The 21,346-nt window shown below is 54.0% G+C and overlaps 3 protein-coding genes across 3 annotated transcripts; 2 read left to right on the top strand and 1 right to left on the bottom strand.

Moving 5' to 3' along the window:
- Window positions 1-4,013: 4,013 nt before the first annotated feature.
- VOLCADRAFT_92420 (uncharacterized protein) lies at window positions 4,014-6,955 on the top strand (the record flags this gene model as incomplete). Its single annotated transcript, XM_002951886.1, has 6 exons — window positions 4,014-4,138; window positions 4,324-4,469; window positions 4,696-4,794; window positions 5,459-5,519; window positions 5,586-5,741; window positions 6,715-6,955. 6 exons carry the CDS (start codon window positions 4,014-4,016, stop codon window positions 6,953-6,955), a joined length of 828 nt encoding a protein of 275 aa, XP_002951932.1.
- Window positions 6,956-11,438: 4,483 nt separating this feature from the next.
- On the top strand, window positions 11,439-13,541 carry VOLCADRAFT_92419 (uncharacterized protein; the record flags this gene model as incomplete). Its single annotated transcript, XM_002951885.1, has 4 exons — window positions 11,439-11,476; window positions 11,530-11,593; window positions 12,219-12,416; window positions 13,251-13,541. 4 exons carry the CDS (start codon window positions 11,439-11,441, stop codon window positions 13,539-13,541), a joined length of 591 nt encoding a protein of 196 aa, XP_002951931.1.
- Window positions 13,542-14,103: 562 nt separating this feature from the next.
- On the bottom strand, window positions 14,104-18,467 carry VOLCADRAFT_92418 (uncharacterized protein; the record flags this gene model as incomplete). The annotated part of the gene is made up of 5 exons (XM_002951799.1): window positions 14,104-14,232; window positions 15,042-15,162; window positions 15,551-17,416; window positions 17,549-17,578; window positions 18,127-18,467. The coding sequence occupies 5 exons, from the start codon at window positions 18,465-18,467 to the stop codon at window positions 14,104-14,106; spliced, it is 2,487 nt and encodes an 828-aa protein (XP_002951845.1).
- Between the last annotated feature and the right edge of the window lie 2,879 nt (window positions 18,468-21,346).

The following is a 21,346-nucleotide window of genomic DNA, read 5'->3' as shown; positions in this document are numbered from 1 at the left end:
TACCTAGACGATATCCTGGTCTATTCAAAGACACGTGAAGAGCACCTGGAGCATTTACGGCTGGTCTTTGAAATTTTGCAGCGTGAGCAACTGTTTGCCAAGCGTTCTAAGTGCCACTGGGCCCAGCCTCAGGTCGAATACCTTGGTCACATCGTCTCCAAGGATGGCATCCGCATGGACCCCCGAAAGACTGCTGCGGTGCGGAACTGGCCTACCCCGACCAATTTGCAAGAACTAAGGAAGTTCTTGGGGCTGACGAACTACTTCTGTAAGTTCATCGAACGCTATGCCATTATTGCTGCACCTCTGACAAATCTGGCACGAAAAGGGGCTTTTGTATCTCCTGACTGCTGGGGTCCTGACTGCCAGCAAGCATTCGATACACTTAAGCGTGTTGTCTCTGAAGACATCATTCTGCGTTTCCTGGACTACTCCCAACCTTTCCGTGTGGAGGTCGTAACTGATGCATCTTTACATGGTACGGGAGCAGTACTGCTGCAAAACGGGAGACCAATTGCTTCTACTAGTAAGAAGTTCTCGGGGGCTGAAACCCGTTATACCACTGGGAAACAAGAACTTCTTGCTGTACTGCACGCGCTTAAGGAGTGGCGGTGTTATCTGGAGGGTCGGCTGTTCACCCTTAAAACCAACCACAAACCCCTAATGTTTCTGCAAGGCGTGCCTACCCTTAATCGTCGTCAAGCCCGGTGGATGGAATACCTTAGCCGGTTTGACTTCACATGGGAATACCTGCAAGGCATCCTTCACATTGCTGATGCCTTAAGTCGGCACCCTTGTCTGCATGCAGTAGTTCTGTCAGTCGTTACAGCAACCGTGCTGCAGCACCCGTTGTGCCCTCTGAACTTGTGCAACGACTCCGAGCTGCCTATGCCACGGATCCCTGGTTTTCCGATAACCACAATACTGGCCATTTAACCCGTAACAGTGGCCTTTGGATCCGCACTGAGGGTACTTTTCGGCAGGTTGTCGTTCCGAATGATGACTTGCTGCATCATGATCTCCTGTCACGTTTTCATGACGACCCGCTGGCTGGGCACCCTGGCTGCACCCATCTGGTCGAGGTTCTCGTCAATTCTGGTGGCCTCGGATGGCTAAGGACGCCGAGAACTATGTCCAAAACTGTGAGCTGTGTCAACGCAATAAAGTCCTGTCTGGTAAGCCCCACGGCCTCCTGTGTCCCTTGCCTGTGCCGGCCGCCCCTTGGGAAAGTGTTACCATGGACTTTATTGTAGCTTTGCCCAAAACTGAGGGAGGATTCGATGCCGTTTTGGTCATGGTAGACCGACTCACGAAAATGGTGCACCTGGCACCTACGGTATCATCCTGCACAGCTGAGCAAACTGCACGTCTGTTCTTTGGCACTATGTTGTCAACATAGTGCGTTTGCATGGTGTCCCCAAGAATGTTGTGACCGACTGCGGATCGCAATTTGCCAGCAGATTTAGGGGCACCCTGGGTGATCTGTTAGGCATGCGTGTTAACCTGAGCACCGCCTATCACCCACAGACTGATGGACAGACAGAACGTACGAATTACACTCTTGGTGATATGTTGCGCAATTATGCCGGATGTACGCCTTCTGTCTGGGACACATATCTAACTGCTGCTGAATTCACGATTAATAATGCTGTGAATCGCGCGACTGGCAAAAGTCCGTTTTTCCTGAATTACGGATACAACCCTGCCTTGCCTGTTTGGCAGGAGTTGGATGTCAACTTGCCTGCAGCAAAGACGTTTGCCAAGTCCTTTGTGTCCCGACTGACTGATGCTAAATCTTGCCTGAAGCTGCACAGCAACGTACGGTGGGCTACTTTAACAAATCCCGACGTGCCATCACCTTCTCGCAGGGGCAGTTGGTGATGCTGAGCACTGAGGTCCTTAGCGGATGGTTCTCGTAAGCTTTTACCTCGTTGGGTGGGACCATTTCCTGTCGTTCGCATGGTTGGGTCTACTGCAGTCGAGCTGCAACTACCACCTGACATGCGCATCCACCCCACATTCCATGTCTCTCTAGTCCGACCTTTCCGTACTACTGACTCTGCTGCTGCGCTTCAGCCAAAACCTGCTCCTACTGTCACGGAGCCAGGACCAGTTACTTGGCTTGCAGGCAAGCAGACATTTTACGCGGTTGAACGGATACTGGATTACCATTCCCGAAAAGTAGGCAGAAACCGCCGCCGTAAGCGCACTGTGCACGAGTATCTTGTCAAATGGGCTGGGTACTCGGCTGAGCACAACAGTTGGGAACCAGAAGCTAACTTTACCCCTGACCTAAAACCTCTGCTGGAAGAAGCACGGCAACGAGCACGGGCAAGGTAAGATTTGCGGGTTAAAGGTAAGTGTTTTAACTCCCGCACGTTTTTGGCCCGATTTCTGCTCTGCCAGTTTCTTGCCATGCATCGAGGACGCTGCATCTAGAGGGGGGATAGTTGTTGTATTCCGCTTCTTAAATCTGGTCCCAAACTGATACATTTTTCTGTCTAATTTTTCCTTTCTCGCTTGGCGCGGTTACTGGACAAATTCGCTGGAACTAACTGAATTCCAACTGCCTATTTTGCCGCTTTTTCTGTCAGATCTTTATGGCTCCGACCTCTGGTCAGACGGCGAGCGGGACGCTGTCATGGATGCCTACAAGTAAACGCCGCCTCAGGCGGAAGTCCATACTTGCAGAAGTATGGGCGGGGTCGTAGCACAGGCTACGACTGGAGCCCCGTCATCGATTGGAAGCATGGATCAACGGTACGCCATTCCGGACTGGACCGTGCCTTTTCGGAACTGGCTGTACGATTCATGGGATGGCCGCATCCTCCGCTATTTAACCGGGCGAAACTCTTCCAATCGGTGTCTTCCGACGCCACCATCCAGTTGTGGTTTAGTAAGATATAACACATAGCAGCTCCAAGAAGTTAACTTAAAAATGAGGCGAACTCACCAGAGCTGGGACCCGGTGGCGGGGCAGCAGTTGCCGCACCTGTACATCAAACAGGGAAAAAGAGGGTGCATTACACAGTTAGGTCATTTGTCACGACATAGCAGGGGTGTGCTCTTTTGGCAAAGGAACACACAGCTGACCAACGGTTCAGAAGACCGTGCATGGTATGCAGTGTAGCGAAGAAGCTCGTGGCATTCTCGCGGGATCAGTATGCACAAAGTCGGAAGGGCAATCAGCTACCAAAAAACCAGACGGCTTAGACTCAAGAAAAACAAGGTTGCAATACACAGGTCAATAGAAACTCAACAGTAGGGGTTAGACTCAAGCCCAGTAAAGGAACAAACAGCTTGCTAACCGTGAGGGGGTGTCCAGATGACCATACAGATTGGTTAGGGGCCTTGAAGGTCTATCTTGCAGGGATAGAGACATGGTGGATGGACTACAATAACGCTCTTCGGCAAGCCGCTGTGGATCAAAACGTCTGACAACCCCTGTTTCCTACATACGGACTAAGTTAAGGGTGTCCTCACAATAATGATAAGTCTCTTTAATAAGCAGGAGGTGTTGTGTTTAGACTGGCGCTAGGCTTACCACCTCCAGAAAAGGAAAGAACCTGGGCCCTCGGGCAACGCACCTGCGGCCTTTAGCTGGCGCACAAATTGCACAATGAACTTGTTGGTATCAGCTTCCTGAAGGACAGTCAGCTGGGTCTCGGGCATGAGCGCCGCGAAAACAAGCAACTCCATTAGCTCGTCTCCGGTGGCCTCTGTGCGAATGGCCTGTGCCACGGCCCTCCTTGATGCCATGATTCTAAGCTGCCCTCATAGAGTGGGCATGCAATACGTTGATTCACACTGTTATGGAAAGGGGTGAGACCACCATGAGGATGTCAACGCCAACCGTCGCTAATTGTTCAATATGGAAGCTTGTACTAAATATTCCGCGAGTGAGATGCGTACTTTGCGAAATTGAGTGTGTGCCATCTGACCCCGACGGCAGCCATCAAAGTTAAGGAGGCAACACCGCAATGGAACGGAAACGGCATGACATAATATGAATTATGTTTGTCATGGAGGAGCAACAGCGGCAGGACCAAGATGTCCCTTCATGTTGCAGCCCCAGGCTCATGCAGCCAGATAGCGAGATGCAAGCGGGGAAGGCCGGGCTTTTCAATATCGTCTGTGGGTCGTCTTTCCCCTCACATCACCTCAGGACTCACCTACCTACATACCTACCTCCACCAAGCTATATAAACCCAAATCGACCCAAACCACCTAACCAACCCAACGAACTATCTACACTCGCGGCCTTGCCTTGCCTTGCTTCAACCGCTTCACCCACGTCCCACACCACACCCACCTCTCACACAGGAGTCGAGAGAGGTTGCAGGAGCCGCAGCAGCTGCGGATGTCGCTACGGCAACGCGGCGTGGCGGCCGAGCTGGCGGCAGGAATCGAACACGAGAGGTCGACGGGTGTGCTGCTGCCGGGGGCCCCGCTGGCGGCGGAGGCGGAAGGTGCGGCTGCTGCCGCTGCCGCTGGCGGCAAGGGCTTGCCCCAGAGGCACCCCCCAGGCGAGTGAGAGAATGCACGACGTTGCACTGTGTATGTGTGTTTTGCTGTGATTGTGACTGTGATTGTACTTTTGGAATATATATGTGGATATGTATACACACATACATACATACACCTTGTGTACGTAGGTGACCAAGGATGGTGTCACACATCTGGCCTGGTTGCCAGGTAGCGATCGGCTGACGCTGGCGGCCGCAGACAAGTCCGGCAAGGTGTCGCTGTGGGACGTCTACATGGAGGCGGGCGGTCCGGCGGAGAAAACAGCTGGTGGGTGGTAGCTCGCCGGGTGGTAGCGCCGCGATCTCGCATACTTTTGTGGAATAAGCTTGTGTGCGTGTATGTGGTCCTGTGTGGAACTGATGGAGTGAAAGGGTGAGTCAAAGATATAGAGTATGTATGTATGTAGTTACAGGGTGGTTAACTTCGCCAGCGGCCCCCTTTCCCGGGGCAGTCCCTGCTCTCCCCTGCTAGAGGGGCACCCTAATCCGTCACCCCATCCGACTTCAGAATGTATTCGTTGGGTTCGGCAACTCACCACCAGCATCCAACCAAATCTAGCGGATCAACGGCGCATCAACTTAGTTCCTGGTCAGCTCGCAAGTTGATATTATCACGTCCTACACCGTCCATATGATGGGGTCCCACCTCCCATTTCATCACTCCTCAAACACCCGAGGAGCCGGCAGGCGGATTTGAACCCGGGTCGTCTGGGTCGACTGGGAGCAGAAGTCAGGCCTTAACCTCTGCCAGCCGCCTGCCTCTAAGTATGTATGTATGTCCATGCGGATTGTGATCCTATTACCCCGCTCGGGAAAGGAAAGGGATGTCGTACTTACGGTCCGGAACTGTGAGGTACGACATATGCACCTCATCCCCCCTGGTGGCGTCTTCCCGCGTACCTCAACCCCCCTGGCGCCCCTGCCGCTACCAGCTGCTCAGTGTCGGCCGACTCGTCCCGCACCGCACTTGCACACTACACTACTGCGTTTTCGGTTAGGCTGTTGGGAGTTAGAGGTTAATAGGCCTAATGGGCGTGAGCGCACCGCGCGTACCTGCAGGCTTTGTGACTGTGGAGCGGTTGAAGATGAGTTGCATGTTTTTGAAGAATGTCCCGCTTACAAGAGCATACGGGCTAAGTATGATGGTGACCTAGTCCTTACGGGGCGCAGCATGCGCACCATTATGACTGAGGCGCCACCCCTGGCATTGGCCAGGTACCTCTCGGAAATTCGGGAGGCCAGGCACGTCGCGCTGAGGCGCTTCACCCTGAAGCGAACGAGGGAGAATGAGGATGACCTCCCGTGTACCCGCATCAATACCAATACAACGTCCATGGCCCCCCCGGCTTTTACGGACACACCCGCACTTGTGTGCGGAACTTGTAACTTGTAACTTGTAACTTGTAACTACAACTGCATACCGCTACCTCCATAAACAACAGCGACCCATTACGATCACCGATACGATCACCGTTACGATAACCGTTACCATCACCGTTACCATTGCCGTTACGATCACCGATACGATGACCATTACCATTGCCGTTACGATCACCGATACGATGACCGTTACCATTGCCGTTACGATCACCGTTACGATCACCGTTACCATCACCGTTACCATTGCCGTTACGATCACCGATACGATGACCGTTACCATTGCCGTTACGATCACCGTTACGATCACCGTTACGATCACCGTTACCATTGCCGTTACCTGCCGTTACCACCGCCAGGCGTTCTCATGTTCCAGCCCCACTCCGAGTATGTGTCCGGGCTTCGCTGGCTTGGTCGGGAAGCTGCCGTGGGCCCATGTCGCCTCATCACCACCTCGTACGACGGGTCCGTCAGGTACGGCATGGGGTTGCTTGTGTTACAAGGTAGAACTAAAACATATCCTTTTTGAAGTTCTTCCATTTGCCCACCTCCCACCCGTCGCAGCAGCAGCTCCAGCTTCACCACCACCACCACCAGGTTTTCCACCACACCGGCTGCTTCATAATAGTGGGTATTGTACGGCATTGTACGATAAAAGACAAACCGTTCTGGGGTCTGTCTTTTCCGGAACCTTGTCTTTGTCCACGGCACGGTGGGCCCTGGGGCCGCTTCCCGAAGCAGCGGATGATGAAGGGGGCCCCCAGGGTGTGTCCCCCCCTCCCCCCACTCCGTCATCCGATCCCCCCCCCAGGGCCCTCGACCTGGGCGGCTCGGGTATGTGGGTGGAGCTACCTGCACCGGGTGACCCGCGGAGTCGTGAGTTCAGTGCTCTGGACGTCTCTTCCGACGGCCGAACGGCGTACCTGGGGGATCCGCAGGGGAATCTGGATCTCGTGGATCTGCGCGCGCCGCCGCCACGGCGGGAGCGGTCGTCGGACGCGGCAGCGACGTCTGTGGGGCCTCTAGGTGGTTTGCAGATAAGCCAGCGGTGAGGTGAGGGTGGGGCGGGATGGGTCGTGGCGCGGGCGCTCTGCTGGGTTCGGCCGTTAGCTCGTCAGTTGGGGTGATATAGGGTGTGCGATTTTGAGCTTATCGAATGTGTACGGATGGCGGGAATCGCGTGTTCTTCTTCCCTTCCCTTTCTTCCTTGACAAACCGGACAGGTCGTACATGCAGGCGCTTCCGGTGTTCCTCTTTTAATAAATCCACTACACTTCTTACAACTATCTACATATAACACATAATTACATATTTATGTTATATGGCAAAATCTTTGTAATAGCCGTCTTTAAAATTGTTAAAGTTCCCTTCTTTTCCTCCTTTTTCCTCTCCACCAGCAGGTGCAGTTCTTGCACACCCTGACCTCGGAGTACATGACGGCCATCCCCAGCCGCTTAGCTTGCCACCCGACGATGCCTGTGGTGGTGGCAGCGACCTGCAGCGGCCGCTGCCACGTCTGGAGGTAGCTTCTGCTACTGCTACAGCTATTAGTCCTGCTACTGCTGCTGCTATGGCTATTCGTACTGCGGCCCCTGCTGTTGCAGTCACTGATGCCGATGTGCTCTTAAACCTTTACAGCAGCCCTCCACTGCGACTATTGCTGCTGCTGCGGCGGCGGCGGCGACGACTTTTCAATGCTGTTGCCGTGGCTTAACCCACGTGGAGGCAGCGATCAGGCGTCGTGATGGACGGGCGAATCGATGCATGGGCGACATTGCAATGGCGCAACACTAGGGCTGCCGAAAAGAGTCAATTTGAGTCGTTACGGCTGCGGTTGCAGTTTGCAAAATGCGTGTCGCAGCAAAGTTCACAAGTTTTACAAGTCCTGCACGAATGCGGGCGTATCCGTCAAATCCCGGGGGCCATGTATCATATAAATTGAAAGTTAATTCCGCCGTACGACCGTTGGCAGTTTGATGGATCCAGATGCCACCTCCAGTTCTCCTCATCCAGTCACCCGACATCCGCAGAGACAGGCCAGCCAGTCCAGCATGCGAAACTCAGTCCATCAACTAGACCCCATCTCAACACCGCAGTAGCAATCCGTAAACCATAGTCTCCAAACATGTCAGGGATTTGTCCAGAATCGAACCCGGGATATTATCTGCTCACTGCAGCGGGAGTCACCAGATGACTGTAAGTCCTTTGCATGCAAATGATAGCCGTGGAGCCCGGGATCTGAGGCCCACATCAGCATCACAACTGTAAATCCACCTGCGGCGGTGCTCCTCTAGGTCAGAGGGGATTGGCAGAGAGGAAACATATTCGTGCAGAGGGAGGTGTGTGACCCACGGGACGGTGTGGTGTAGTGTGACCCCCTTCGTTGCAAACGAGGAGAGCACTATCTTGGCTTAAACATTGGCAGGCACACACACAGAGATGTGAACGCAGCAGCTTGGAATTTATTGCTGAGGAGGGGCGTTTTGGAGACACTCCGAGATTGAGGAAGCTTACAACTTAACCGACCGCTTCAGTAGGGTAACCGCTTCAGTAGGGTAACCGACATTTTGAGATAACGACCCGGTAACCTTATCGGTTGGTGATCCCACAGTTACTGGGTCGTTAGCTCGTTATGTAGGTTACCCTACCGCCAGGTACCGAAGCGATCAGTTTACCGATTGGTTTGGTGGGGTTACCGACTGGTGACACGCAAAAGGATAATCGGAATGGTCTCCATTTTGGTAACCTGGTCGAACTTGTTGCTTGTATGGTGGCCTTTAAGTCGCCTGCTTTTCGAGGAATACATTTTTCTTCCGCACTTTAAAAACATTTATTTTATTGCAGTGCTGCGGACGTGGGTGCTGCTGGGTGAAAACGTTTTTTGGATTAAGTGCTGCTTGACGATTGCGATTTTTAGCTGTAGGCGGCATATCCCACATTGCGATGCCGTGCCAATACATTTGTACGGCATTTCCAAACAAAAGCACTGGTACTACCTAAAAAGCCTTGCCGCTCTTCCTGCAAAGTTGTGCTCTGTGCTGCTACTCAGCGAACTTCGGTACCCTTGGTATGGTAACATAGTACCTTTTGAGGGTTTCCATAATTTATATCCATGTGTCGTTCCCGCACATTTGAGCCGCCCGAATAAGCCCCCCGCGGACGGACCTCAGCGCGAATCCCGAGCGGCCCGCAAACCTCCCCTCCACACACACACACACACACAAAATACGCCGACTGGCATTTATAGCTTCCAGGAATTCAAGCAGGATATGCGCCCATACACGCACACAGTACGGCACGCGTTGCACGAACATACATACATCATACATCACAACCCAATCTTTCGCAGTACAGCTTATCATGTCGTAAAGAGGGACGACGCAGCGCACACGTCGTCCTGCAAACTCAATGGTAGATCCTGCCGCCATCATCATCATCACCATCACCACCACCATCACCACCACCACCACCATCATCATCATCATCAGGCAGCCCCGTAGGGAAAGGATCCCACTCTTACTGCGGGCGTATGGCGTACATCTCCTAGCCCCTACCTTGCCACCCTCTCTTCCCACACATAACACACGTCCATCAGCAGCATCAGCATCAACATCGCATTTGAGGAAAACCGTGCTGTACCTGAATCCCACTCCACATCACCTAACGGAATGAAAGCTTGGACCTTTGCGGCCTCTTCTTACGATAACAAGGACGTATGTACGTAGGCATGTATGTATGTATATGCGTAACACGCTTCCTCGCCAGCACACACAAGTGACTTGGAGAAATTTGTCCGGATGGGTGCAATGATGCAGCACTTTCCAGAGACAGTACGACCAAAATACGACATTCGTCACTCACCGTACAAGGGCAAAAGACAGAAGCATACAGACAGGGAAACAGACAGACAGTGAACCGCTCCAAGGCCTTTTGACGCCCTTTCCAAGCCGGAAATGTTTTACGGCCTATTTAGCTTTCATGAAGGGTGTGAGACAACATTTTTGTGTCCCAGCAGGCCGCGTTGAGGGGGAGCTCAGCAAACCTCGGACAAGGACGCGAACGCGCATGCGTCTATGTGCCGTACAAGAATTATACACACAAAAATTACACGCACGGACACATACAGGCGCACATTCCTATACATGCCGTGTACACTGTCGTACATGCCTGCAGGATTATGTGCCGTACGAAAATGTGGACGTGACGAGTTGGAAACATGAGAGTGACCGCGTGTCTTAAATCATCTGAGCAACCATATGTATGTGTATGTATATGTGTGTATGCGTGTGTACCGCAACAGCTGTACGACACACCTGTACGGCGCGCACCACCAAAGACGTGAATGTGGAATTTCCCCTGATACCCGACAGGAAAAGAAGGGGGGAGGACCCTTCCGAAAGACACGACGTCACCACACCACGGCCACACCAGCTATACCTGCAGCGGCGCTTGGTCAGCATTGCTCCACATCACTCCCTTTCACGGTGACATCTTGCGCACTTCGGCACACGTGCCGCTAATCATTACTACCACTTACCACAAACCTTTTCAGGACTGGCCTGCCAAGTAAAACCCTAAGTGAAAAGAAACGCAGCGTAGCCCAAAACTCCGTCCTGGTTACCGCCCTCAAGAAAGCGCAACGTCAAGTTAAAGAAATGTAGATTAGCAAAAAGCCCAACACCCACAATACATTAATAACTCTTTGCGCCCTAAGAATTTTACACCGCGTTGGATTAGGATTTAGGCCGGAATGCCAACCGAGTTTTTTACCGTCTCGCCATCTCCCGACTGCCGTACACCCGCCAATTCCATTGTACATCCCCATTGTCCATCCGGTAGGCAGTACGGAAGGCAGCAGTACGGAATCTGTTATTTAGAACAAGTCCAACCCCAATTCCCCCCAGTCACGCACACAATTTTGCAAGGAAACAACTTTAATAGGAACAAAACGACGCGACGCAACCCCCCCATTCCTTCATGTGCAAAGTAATGCAAATCTTAAGCTAGGTTTGACATTTGCCGTACTATGGGTTCCGTACATGGAGGAGTAAAATGATACGGGGGCTATCCCGACGGGGGGAAAGCGCGAGACCGCTCACGGCGTTCAGTACTTCATTTCCTTACCTCCCTCCCCACAACCTAGAGAAAAAGAGGAAGAAGAGGAAAAGAAAGAAGAATATGTTTTTACCAAACCATTCGACTGTTTTTAAAAACCTGAATTCACTCTCATCGAGTCGGGTCGCGGGCAGGAATCCGTACCAACGAATCAACCTGAAAACGTTCCCGCATTCCAACGTCATTGCATCATTGACTCCATCGGTGCTCCCACTCCCTTATGGAGACATCCGTACCCCCCATGAACGATCCTCCCTGCCTCTGCCCCCATCCGTGCCCCCATCCATGCATATCCATAAATTCATGCGTGCAAAGTATATACACCTACACGGAATGTCACACATGCCAGATGGTAGAAGCTGAAGTCAAAATGCACCGTATGTACGGCATATGATTGGCAGTACAATAGCCCAACGTAAAATGTACGGACGCGCAAGGGCCCTTCGGCGGCCACCACGGTACACTGTGACACACAAGCTACGCAAGCTATAACCCGTACTCCCCCCCCCAGTAGGGAACCCCAGGGACAAACCAAAGGGGACAAGGTCGTACTTTGCCGAGTTCGAGCGACACGGGTAAGGCCGGGGCAGGGTGAAGCCAGCAGCAGCAGCAGTAGTGAAGTAGCAGTAGTGAAGTAGCAGTAGTGGTAGTAGTGAAATCGCACTAAGGGATACGGTTTAAGGTGCGCGGAGGTCATGTTCGTCATCATATCCTTTTTATTGTTGTTATTGTTGTTGTTTTCGCGTTTATGGTTTATCTAGGTTCTCAACATGTTGTACAAGCACGTGTCTCCGTGTCTCCCCCTCCTCGTTTTGCCAACCAAGACGTACCAATATCATCATAATCATAACAACCATTATCTCTTTCATCATTGCCGTACTTGTACCTGAACCGTATTTGTACGGCCAGCCGCAGGGTAAGAGGGCCGGGTCGTCATGCACCCCTTTTTCCAGCCACATCGTCGTCACCATCGGGTTATAGCAATCGCCATCATTGTCATCATCACCATCATCGTCATCATCATCACCATCATCGTCATCATCACCATCATCGTCATCATCATCATCATTATAACTATCATCATCAGCGGCAGCATCGTCAAACTAGCAGGCAGGTCACGTGTCGTCATCACACAGCGCGCCGTCCAACCAAAAATGTTTCGCGAGTCCTGATGATTCCTCCCCCCGCCCCCGCCTTTAGCACACGTCCACAACCATCGCCAACATTGTCATCATCTTCATCGTCATCATCATCTTCGTCGTCATCATCTTCTTCTCAACAACAATCGCACGCCATCCTTTGCAACCCAAGATGCATAAGAGCTCGCAAACGTATATGATGGTGCGGTTGCGGTGCATTTCGCCAGTGAAGCGCGCTTTTAGCCACAACAATACCGCGGTGAGTGTACGGCAGTCGCACATCGTAAGTCACACGTGTGTGGTCGCGGGAACGGAAGGGGGCAGTAGCGGGACCCGTGGGAACCGGACGGCTCGGGCCGCACGACAGGGCGAGAGCGCTACAGCCCTCGCTGCCGTTACCGCCAAAAAAAAACCGACCACTGGCAGCGAATCAGCAGCCATCCGTACACTTTCGTACTACTCATCCCATGCAGCATTCCGCCGTTACGAGGACGCTTTTGTTTCTCCGAGCTCACAAACGATATGCCAGTGTCATCACCATATTCGCATCGCGAACATCAACAACGTGTTGCGTCCCGAACCCTTAGTCAGAATCCTTCATGTCCACATCAGATATGAATACATACTTACATACAAAGGCACGCGGCATACTGTTCCTGAAAGGTTCCAGGATCGATCCGAACAAAGAACGGGACAAAACTCCACCTCGACCGTAAGGAGCTGGATGCAACCCCGTGTCAATGGACGGTCGGTGACGGACAACCTGGAGCTAGCGCGAGACCTGCGAACTGCCCTGGAGCTAGGTCGGGGGGGGGGTGACGCCGCGCCCTTCTCAATCCGGGGGCAGATTTCACAGGGATGCTACTGCTGGTGGCGGTGGTGGTGGTAGTACTGCTGGTGGGTGCTGAATGAACTCGAAAAAAGGTCACTTCGCTAACTTTGCAGAAGCTGACATGCATGGAGAAGTGTGAGAAAGATGAGCGTCCTCCCATCCGCCGCTGCCGCCGCCGCCGCTGCCGCGTCGTCACGTCGTTCCCTTCTTGGAAACGTAACCCAGGACGCTTCGCCGTGCACCCGGGTCCATCCCGCTCAGACACGCCAAGATGTCCTCATCCCCCAGCCCCATCACCACCACTGCATCCGTGACGGCGGGCTGCTGCAAGGAGCTCATCCCCGCCGCGGCGGCAGCGCCCAGCGACGCCGCCGCCACGTCATGTCGTACAACCCCATGCTGATGCAGCGCTCCAAGCGCAAGAGCAGCACCAGTGGCGAAACCCGCCGGAGCCGTACTGCCACAGGCGGCGGCGGCGGCGGCGGCCTGGAAGCCCGCCGCCGCCGCCATCGCCAGCCGGCCGCCAATTCCCGGCACCCCACCATCCAATAAAGCACCTCCTTCGCCCTTGCCACCCTTGCCGCCCGGAAGATAAGCCAGGGGGTGCATATCAAGGGCGGCGGAGGCGCCGCCGCCATCCGCAGCTCCCGCGGGACTCATTGTCGTACTTGACGGCTTCTGCTGGGGACCTGCGCCGTCAAGGGTTTGCCGGCATTTCCCGCATCGCACCTCCCCGTAGATAATCAACAAGATACGCACGTTATCATGCACTTTAGGAATTTCCTCCCCACCTCCCCGTAAAGACACATTCACACTCAGCCGCGCATTCCCCTTTTTGGCTGGTTGGGTTGGTTGGGCCAAGGACCAGGGGCTGGGGGGCCCCGGGGGGAACACTTGCATGTCAGCTACACTAGCAAGCAGCGTAGCAGCAGCAGTAGCCAATAAACCAGCAAATTGTAGTAAATGCTTAGAGGGTTTCACCTCCATGAATGAATGGCGAATAGTCCTTCCAATTCCTTCACGTACACTTCCCGATACCATTTCCTCTTCGCCGCCTTTACTTCACTTCTACACTTAAACCACTAGAGTTTCTTCTTTTGCTTTTGTGCTTTCTTCAAGACTTTCCTTCCATCTCGGCGGCTAGGTAGTTTTTTTTCTCCGCTTTTTCGCCTTCTGCCTTCTTTGGACTTGGGCTTTGGGGATTGGCAGCTTTAGTCAGCAACTCGTTTTTCGCAACCAGCCGCTATGGCCACGTCGCCGCCAAGCAAGACCACTCATCCAAGCCATCAAACCCATCACTGGTCAGTGTAAACAATTCCTGACTTGCAGCATTCGTCTCACTCTCCTGGACAATCCAGCTACCCCCGGTACCTGCTTCAATCGTCAGTCAGGTAGGTCGTTGCGTCAGATCACCCCTCCCCCCTTTTTGGCCTCCCCATTACGAGCCCCGTTCGTGCCGCCTCCCGGGCCTTATCCTTATCCCTTCTAAACCGCACCCCAGCGACTGCAGGGTGCACGGATACCGTCTCCTCTTTCCCTTGTCAGCCGTTAAAACGGTTGACGCAAAACACACACACGCGCGGGACACGGTCACGGTCATGCGCCACGCACCACAGCACTGGCGACTCGCTGCATCGCTTCCTGCCCGTGAATGTCCGGGTGGGCCGTTGGTGACAGTTGGCAGTTGGGACTAGCAGTCCCAGCTATACGGCATTAAAAGGTCTCTGATGCGGTACGACTATTCCCTCTGAAACCTATAGCCAGGGGCACGCACGACACCAAATTCAGCTTTCATATAGCCCACAACACAACACAACACAACACAACACAACAGCGGCTACTAAATGGCGGCTACTAGACGTCGCCCTTTCTTCTCCCTCACGCACTCACCTATTGCTATTGCCGTAAGGCCCGAATCCGGCACTGTCGCCGCCAGCTTCAAGACGTCGCGCTGGCTCTTAGATCCATTGCTGCCGCCGCCACAACGGCTCGCACCGTCCCGTGGGTCACTGCTGATGCCGTTGGCGCCAACGTCGGATCCCTCAGCCGCACCTTCCGATGCGTTCCCATTGCCGCCGCCGCCGCCGCCGCCACCGCCGCCACCCGTCTCCCCAGCCGCTTCTTCGGATTCCATTTCCCTGTCGGGCTTATTTTCCAACTGTACGGCACCCGGCTGCGGTGGCACACAGGACGGGAGATCCGTGTTGCCGCCGCCGCCGCCGCCAGCTCCCAGCGCTTCCTGGGGCTCTTGATGTGGATACTCCGGAAGAGCTGGTGCCGTACCTGCCGTACCTGCGGGAAACTGTTTCCAGTGCAAAACGGGGAAAGGATTTGCAACTCCTAAGGGCTCACTTAAGCGCGTGGGGAGGGGAGTACGACGAAGCACCGCGTGGGGAGGGGGAAGCTTTTCATAAGTCACGGAGGTAGTATCCCCCGAAGGCGGGCAGCGCTACTGATCGCCCCATCCCTGAAAGGATGGCCCATGCTCCAGGTACATTATGAACCAAGGCACACGCGTGCATTCGCAATAACTTATTTGTGCATTTTTATGCTACGCTCACCCCCCCAAAGAAATCCACATTTGGGCCCCCCCTTTTACTTCGTCACCCACGTTCGGGCTTCGGAGCAGCTGCATTTGGTGTCGTACTGCCGTACCAAATGCGCCGTCAGTTGTCAGAAACGGTCCTACGGTGGACGGCGGCGCGGACAAAGACCCGCCACCTCCGAGCTGCCTTTCAAGGCCTCCAAAGCAGCCGCCGCTGCCGCCGCCATCGCCGCTGCTGCCGTTAACTCGCGCCAAGAGCCCACCCCGCATGCCTCCCCCTCCAGCCACCGTCGTCGCCGCCGCCGCCGCTGCCTGATCGGCCGCCGTCAATCCCAGCTTGAAACGCAACATCGAGTCAACGGCGGCGGCGGCACCGCCGCCGCCGCCCCCACCACAGCCAAAACCGCCTGTATGTCTGTCCCACGCCGCGCTGAGCACCGCAGCGTCGCTGCTCGTCCGAAGCGGTCCGCGCACAAGTGGCATCGGCGGTTGCAACCCTCCTCCTCCGCCTCCTCGATGGCCTACTCCCCCCCCTGCCCCTACCCCTCCTACTCCTAGCGCCGCTGCCGCTGCTGCTGCTCCTGCGGCCAAGACATGCGGCGGCGCGTGCTGCTCTGCGACGCCAGGGTGTACGACAGGTCTGAGCATCATGCACGGCAGCTGCGATAAGGCGCCGAGGCCATGCGACATCAACGGCCCAGCGCCGCAGCCGCCCAAGGTGCTTGGATACCCCGGGACCATGCACTCCACGCCGCTGGCCGTCACGCTCCCTACCACCCCCGCCGCCATGCCGCTATCCAAAGATAAGGGGTGAGTACCTGCACTCCCATGGAAAGAGCCGCTGCCGACCAGGCCGCCGGCTCCCCCGCCGGGGCCGCTGACAGACGCCCCACAACCTGCTTGCTGCTGTTGCTGTTGGGATTGCAGTTGGAAATCTTGCTGGAGCTGCTGTTGTTGCTGTGCGTGTGGCAATGACGGTGCCGCCGCAGCATCGACAGAGAGGACGAGCTGCGCGAGCCGCGCGACGCAAGTGGTGCTGTTGCCACTCATCGTGCTGTTGATACAAGTGAGGTCGCCGGCAGCGGCAGCGGTGCCAGCTACGCCAACGTCAACCGTGGTGAAAACGGCGCCATGGCCGCCGCAGCCACCGCCAAGCGCCGGCATCGCCGCTGCCGCCTGTTCGACGCCGTACGACAGCGGCCGTCCAGGCTGTACGGAAACCGTCCGCATCAGCATGTGGTTTTGGGGCTGCGGTTGGGAGATACAGGCACTGCCGTCCCCCGCAACGCCAAGCCACAAAGCACTGCCAGAGCCTGGGGCGTTGCCAAGCCGAGTGAGCGGCGTTCCGCCACCGACGCCGCCGCTGCCGGGCGTGAACACGCCAGCGGCGACTCTCGCAATGGACGCAGCGTTATACTCTCGTGGCCATATCCCGGTGGCGCTGCTGCTGCTGGTGTCAATATAATCCGTCCTGAAAGAAGCTGACGGATCGGCCGAGAAAGGATCTAGGATCGTAACTGCCGTACCTGCATGCCACGGCGACGGCGCCGCCGCCGCCGCTAGTGCCTGCTGTTCAGCGTCCAACGGTACCGCAATGCCGCTGCTGGTATGAACCGCGCCGCGCGGCAGCGGCAGCGGCGCCGGCGGTGGGTGCACCTGCACCGGCGGCTGTACTGGCTGTTGCGGCGCAGTAGCTGCTCCGGCGGCTTCGTTAGCATCAGGCAGGATTTGCCCCGGGCTGGAGTCCGTGCAGAGCTGCTGCGCTTTCTCAAACGCTGCCTTGCGAGCCTGCGAGTCATCACAGCAATCTCGTACAACACGCGTGTACGTGTACAGCAGCGAGCTTCGGCGGCAGCTTTTCGCGCGGAGCGTGCTGTGCCACCTGCATGCACAGATAGTGAAAAATGACATGGATTGGCGGGCAGGACAATATGCTGACGGGGCTTTTGTGGGTAGGATTAAGATTAAGAAGAGGGTCGCATAGACATGTGCACACACACGCACACACACGGACCTGCGGGAGTCTAGAAAGTTCACAAAGGCGCTGTAGTGGGTTTTTGAAGGAAAGGGCCCTCTACCGCATGAAAAGAAAGAATCTTCGACCGCACCCTCGGACTTCGCGGGAACGCGCGCCAGCCTAAGGTTTCGCTTTTGGTTCCTAGCCCATTTGCTGCAGCAACTAAGCTTCTACATGTGGGAAAGCTTATGCTGGGCCCGATGCTCACAGAGCCGAGCAACTTTGTAATTGTGATCAGGACTTGCAAAGGACTTGGTCTGGCCACCGAAAAGCGTAGAGTTATAACCCAAATCACTACAGATCAGAAAGCTTATTGCGACAGATAGCCCATTCGGCGCAATCGGTGGCTTCACTTGTTGTATTACCAAAGCGCCCCGGAAACCCCATCGCAAGCCAGTAACGCGGCCACCATCCCATATCCAGTCCAGACTCACATGTTTTTAACGTCGTTCTCTGTTAGTCATCAATTTAAGGCCGCAAGGCGAAGTGCAGAAAGGTAAGGCCAGACGGAGGCGGTCAGGCAAAGATGTCACCATACAGCTGACCTTTGGGACGAGCCCAATACCTTCACATACCTGTTCTTCCAGGTAAAAACTTTGCTATTGCAGCCCACCTGCGCAAAAAACAACGAGTTGTTCCGAGCGAAGCCGGCAGACTCCAATAACGGAACTGCATACCTATTCCCCAGCTGCGCGTGGCGCATGGCCAAAGTTGCCTCTTCCATCAAAGACCACGGGGCCTTGCTGCGAGACGGCTGACGCGCATCCAACGCTTCCGAACTGGCCGTCCTCTTCAGGCGTACGCGCGAATTCTGCGGACCCCACTCCAAGCTACCTCCCGGCATCATGCCATCGCTGACGCAGATACTGCTTGCCCCGGACGCCTCACAGTTTTCAGGTATGGCAGGGGAATCCATCCTGCCAGGTTAACGTCCAGGTAACAATCCACCCGCTGAATCCTGGACCTTTGTATTTCCAGACGTTGGGCACCCGCAGCTGCATGGACTGGTACAATGCCACCGACGCCAAGCAGAATGTAGCGGATAAGAATGTCAATACAGCTCTAGCTTGAGCGGGGTGCGTTACCCTAGTGCGCCATTATATCATTGGAGAGACCATGCTTACTTAACACGAAAGGACACTGGAATTCGTGCCACATACAACAAAGCTGTTCACTAAGCATTTTACAAGGACTGTTGTCGTATCTAGGAAATGTGACTTTATGTGTATTGCCTTACCAAAATTTCATGCCAAGATTAGCTGTTTCCACACAGGGCAAGGAAGAGTCTCTGTGTTGTACGAACGGCCGGCCGTGGACATTGTGCAGAAGTATGCGGGAAAGTGTAGAAACGGTGTGACAATATGTTCAATAATCACTTCTACACATTGTGCAGGTACAAAACAGACATCAGCGCAAGGGAATTCTATCGAGAAACAAATCCTGGCAGCCGACTGTTAGCTCAGAAGATTCAAAGAGGTTGAGCAGATTTAAGGCCAGGAAAGAAACGGCTTGTGAACTGAACTGAACACTTTGGTGCAGCTCCGTGGATTTTCAAGCGCTTGTTCGCTCCAAGAATACACAACCTATGTCTTGCGTCCGCAAGACAGCGTCAGTAGCTTCTACTTGGGGCATTGAATTAGCCCTATGGGCAAGACTACCGTATTTTACGACAGGCCGAGCAATCCAGGCTGACGTACACACGCTTCTCCACCGAACAGCTATCAATGCTAAAGCTCGAGTTATTATGCCATTACGTTGTGTTGAATTATAGAGATGAACAAATCGCTGCTCTGATCTGAAGGTTGCGTGCGGTCGTTCAGACGGTGCAACGTGGCATCGCACGTTTACCATTCATTAGGCATAACTGCATACACCCATCGACCTCAATGTGTGTACTCCCATCCCATGGACGTGCTATGCAGGCGCTGTTCATAGGGGGCAGTTCCTTAATCCGTTGCACTCCCTTGGAGTTCTTGTAGAGAGTTAAAAGCATATTTGGACAAACCCTCAACACAGGTACGCCGTATCACCATCCCTAATGGATTCCATGTTTCCTTACCTCTATCCCCGACAGCACCTCACAGTTACTGGTTCTGGTCTTAACCTGGTCAGCTGTGCCCAGCGCGCATTTGTTTGGGTAATGTCAAGTTGATGTCTCGCGGACTATCGAACAGGAAAAACCATTCGAACTAACCATCAATTCGGTGCAGCAATTAGACCGCCGCCGCGTTGATTCCAAATCAATGTGCTCGCTGTCGGTAACGCGTCGATACGACGCGGATGCGAGACCAGCACCTCGGCTACCCCTGCCTGGCTTATCACGGTGGACCAGGCAGGGATAGCCGAGGTGCTGCCCTGGCAAAGTAATGTCCAACGACAGGGGGACTGTTCTTGCCCAGGGCGGCCCCGGGCACGCTCTTGCCAGATGAGCGGGGATTGCCCCTTCGTACGGTACCTAGCTCATCCTATCTGCATTCTGCTCGTAGGATAGTTACATGTGTATGGTGCCAAGATGGAGTCCCGTTAAAAGCATGTAAACTCACTGCGGGAACGCGAGAACGCCATAGCATGTTAAGAAAGAAAAATTCAATAAGAGTACATTACTAGTATTAGAGTCATGCAAGGAACGCTCGCACTTCGGAGGGTAATTATGTGTGCAACTGTTTGGGAGCAGGAGTTGTGCAACTTGCAACAATGTGCCGCATATCTCCATACCGTCCAAATCTTACTGTTTGAATGTCTGGTCCTCGGAAATGGAAATTATGTCTGCTATCTGGTTGAAAATGCCAAAATCCAGGGCAGTACAGGTACCGCCGTATTACAGTCATAGTTCACACTGGTTGTGTACCCAAGGCACTTCCGGATAGAAAAGTTAGCACATCCGTGTTATATATTGTTAGCGCTTATTCCATGCAGCTGCAGCTGTATAATTAATTTGCCAGGCCCAAGTTAGGACCTAACCTTCCTTGCCATTCTCATCATACTTTGCTATCCTTCCTATACAAGCTTACTTTTGCGCGCTTCTTGAACAGAATTTACTTCCGCATCCTTGCTGTATCACGCTTTTGTAAATGCGGTTCATATTTTCCATTGTTTTTACGGCTGAAGGAATCTCACCCTCCATCAAAATGTGAATATTTGATGGAATGTTGCTGGAGAACGCCGTGGGATGTTTCGCGCGGTTGGCCTTTGTTTGTTGGCCGTACTTTGTGTCCAGGGTTATGGCCAAACAGGTAAGTTTAGTGGCAACACCTGAGGTTTATTGGCAGGAGCAGCGTGTTTTTGCTGGCCCCGGGGGACCTTTCACCTTGACTGCTTGCGGCGTTGTCCTCGGCGCAGCGTCTTTGCGTCTACAATCACAGCTGTTCAACGTGAGCCTTGTACTAAAGCCAGCAACAGCTGAAGATGCTGCAAAGTACTGTGCGGACGACACAGCGCTCAATGGCCCAGGCGTTCTTGCGCCTGCAACGCTTCTGTTGTACATATTACAGGACGTTATTTCTACAAACATCGCCTTGCTTCAGGTAAAACCGAGGTTGCAGACGCAAGAACGCAGCTGGGACAGTGTGAGGGACCTAGAAGGTTATGCATGGTAGCTGTCCCTAAGCCTTAAATGGAAACTTAGCAACTCCGGCAAAACACTGGTCATGCTGACCCTGCTTTCATAGATCCAGGGGTCGGTTTATATCCGGGACGTGTGTCACACTCGATATGCCGTGCCTGTGTACCTGATGAGTGCACCGAGCAATAAGTTGCAATGTGCGTTCGTTAAAAAGACCAATGCGCGCATCGATT

The sequence above is a fragment of the Volvox carteri genome (assembly GCF_000143455.1).
Source record: "Volvox carteri f. nagariensis unplaced genomic scaffold VOLCAscaffold_26, whole genome shotgun sequence".
NCBI classification, from domain to species: Eukaryota; Viridiplantae; Chlorophyta; class Chlorophyceae; order Chlamydomonadales; family Volvocaceae; genus Volvox; species Volvox carteri.
Note: the sequence above shows the minus strand (reverse complement) of the source record. Positions and strands in the feature narration are given on the sequence as shown.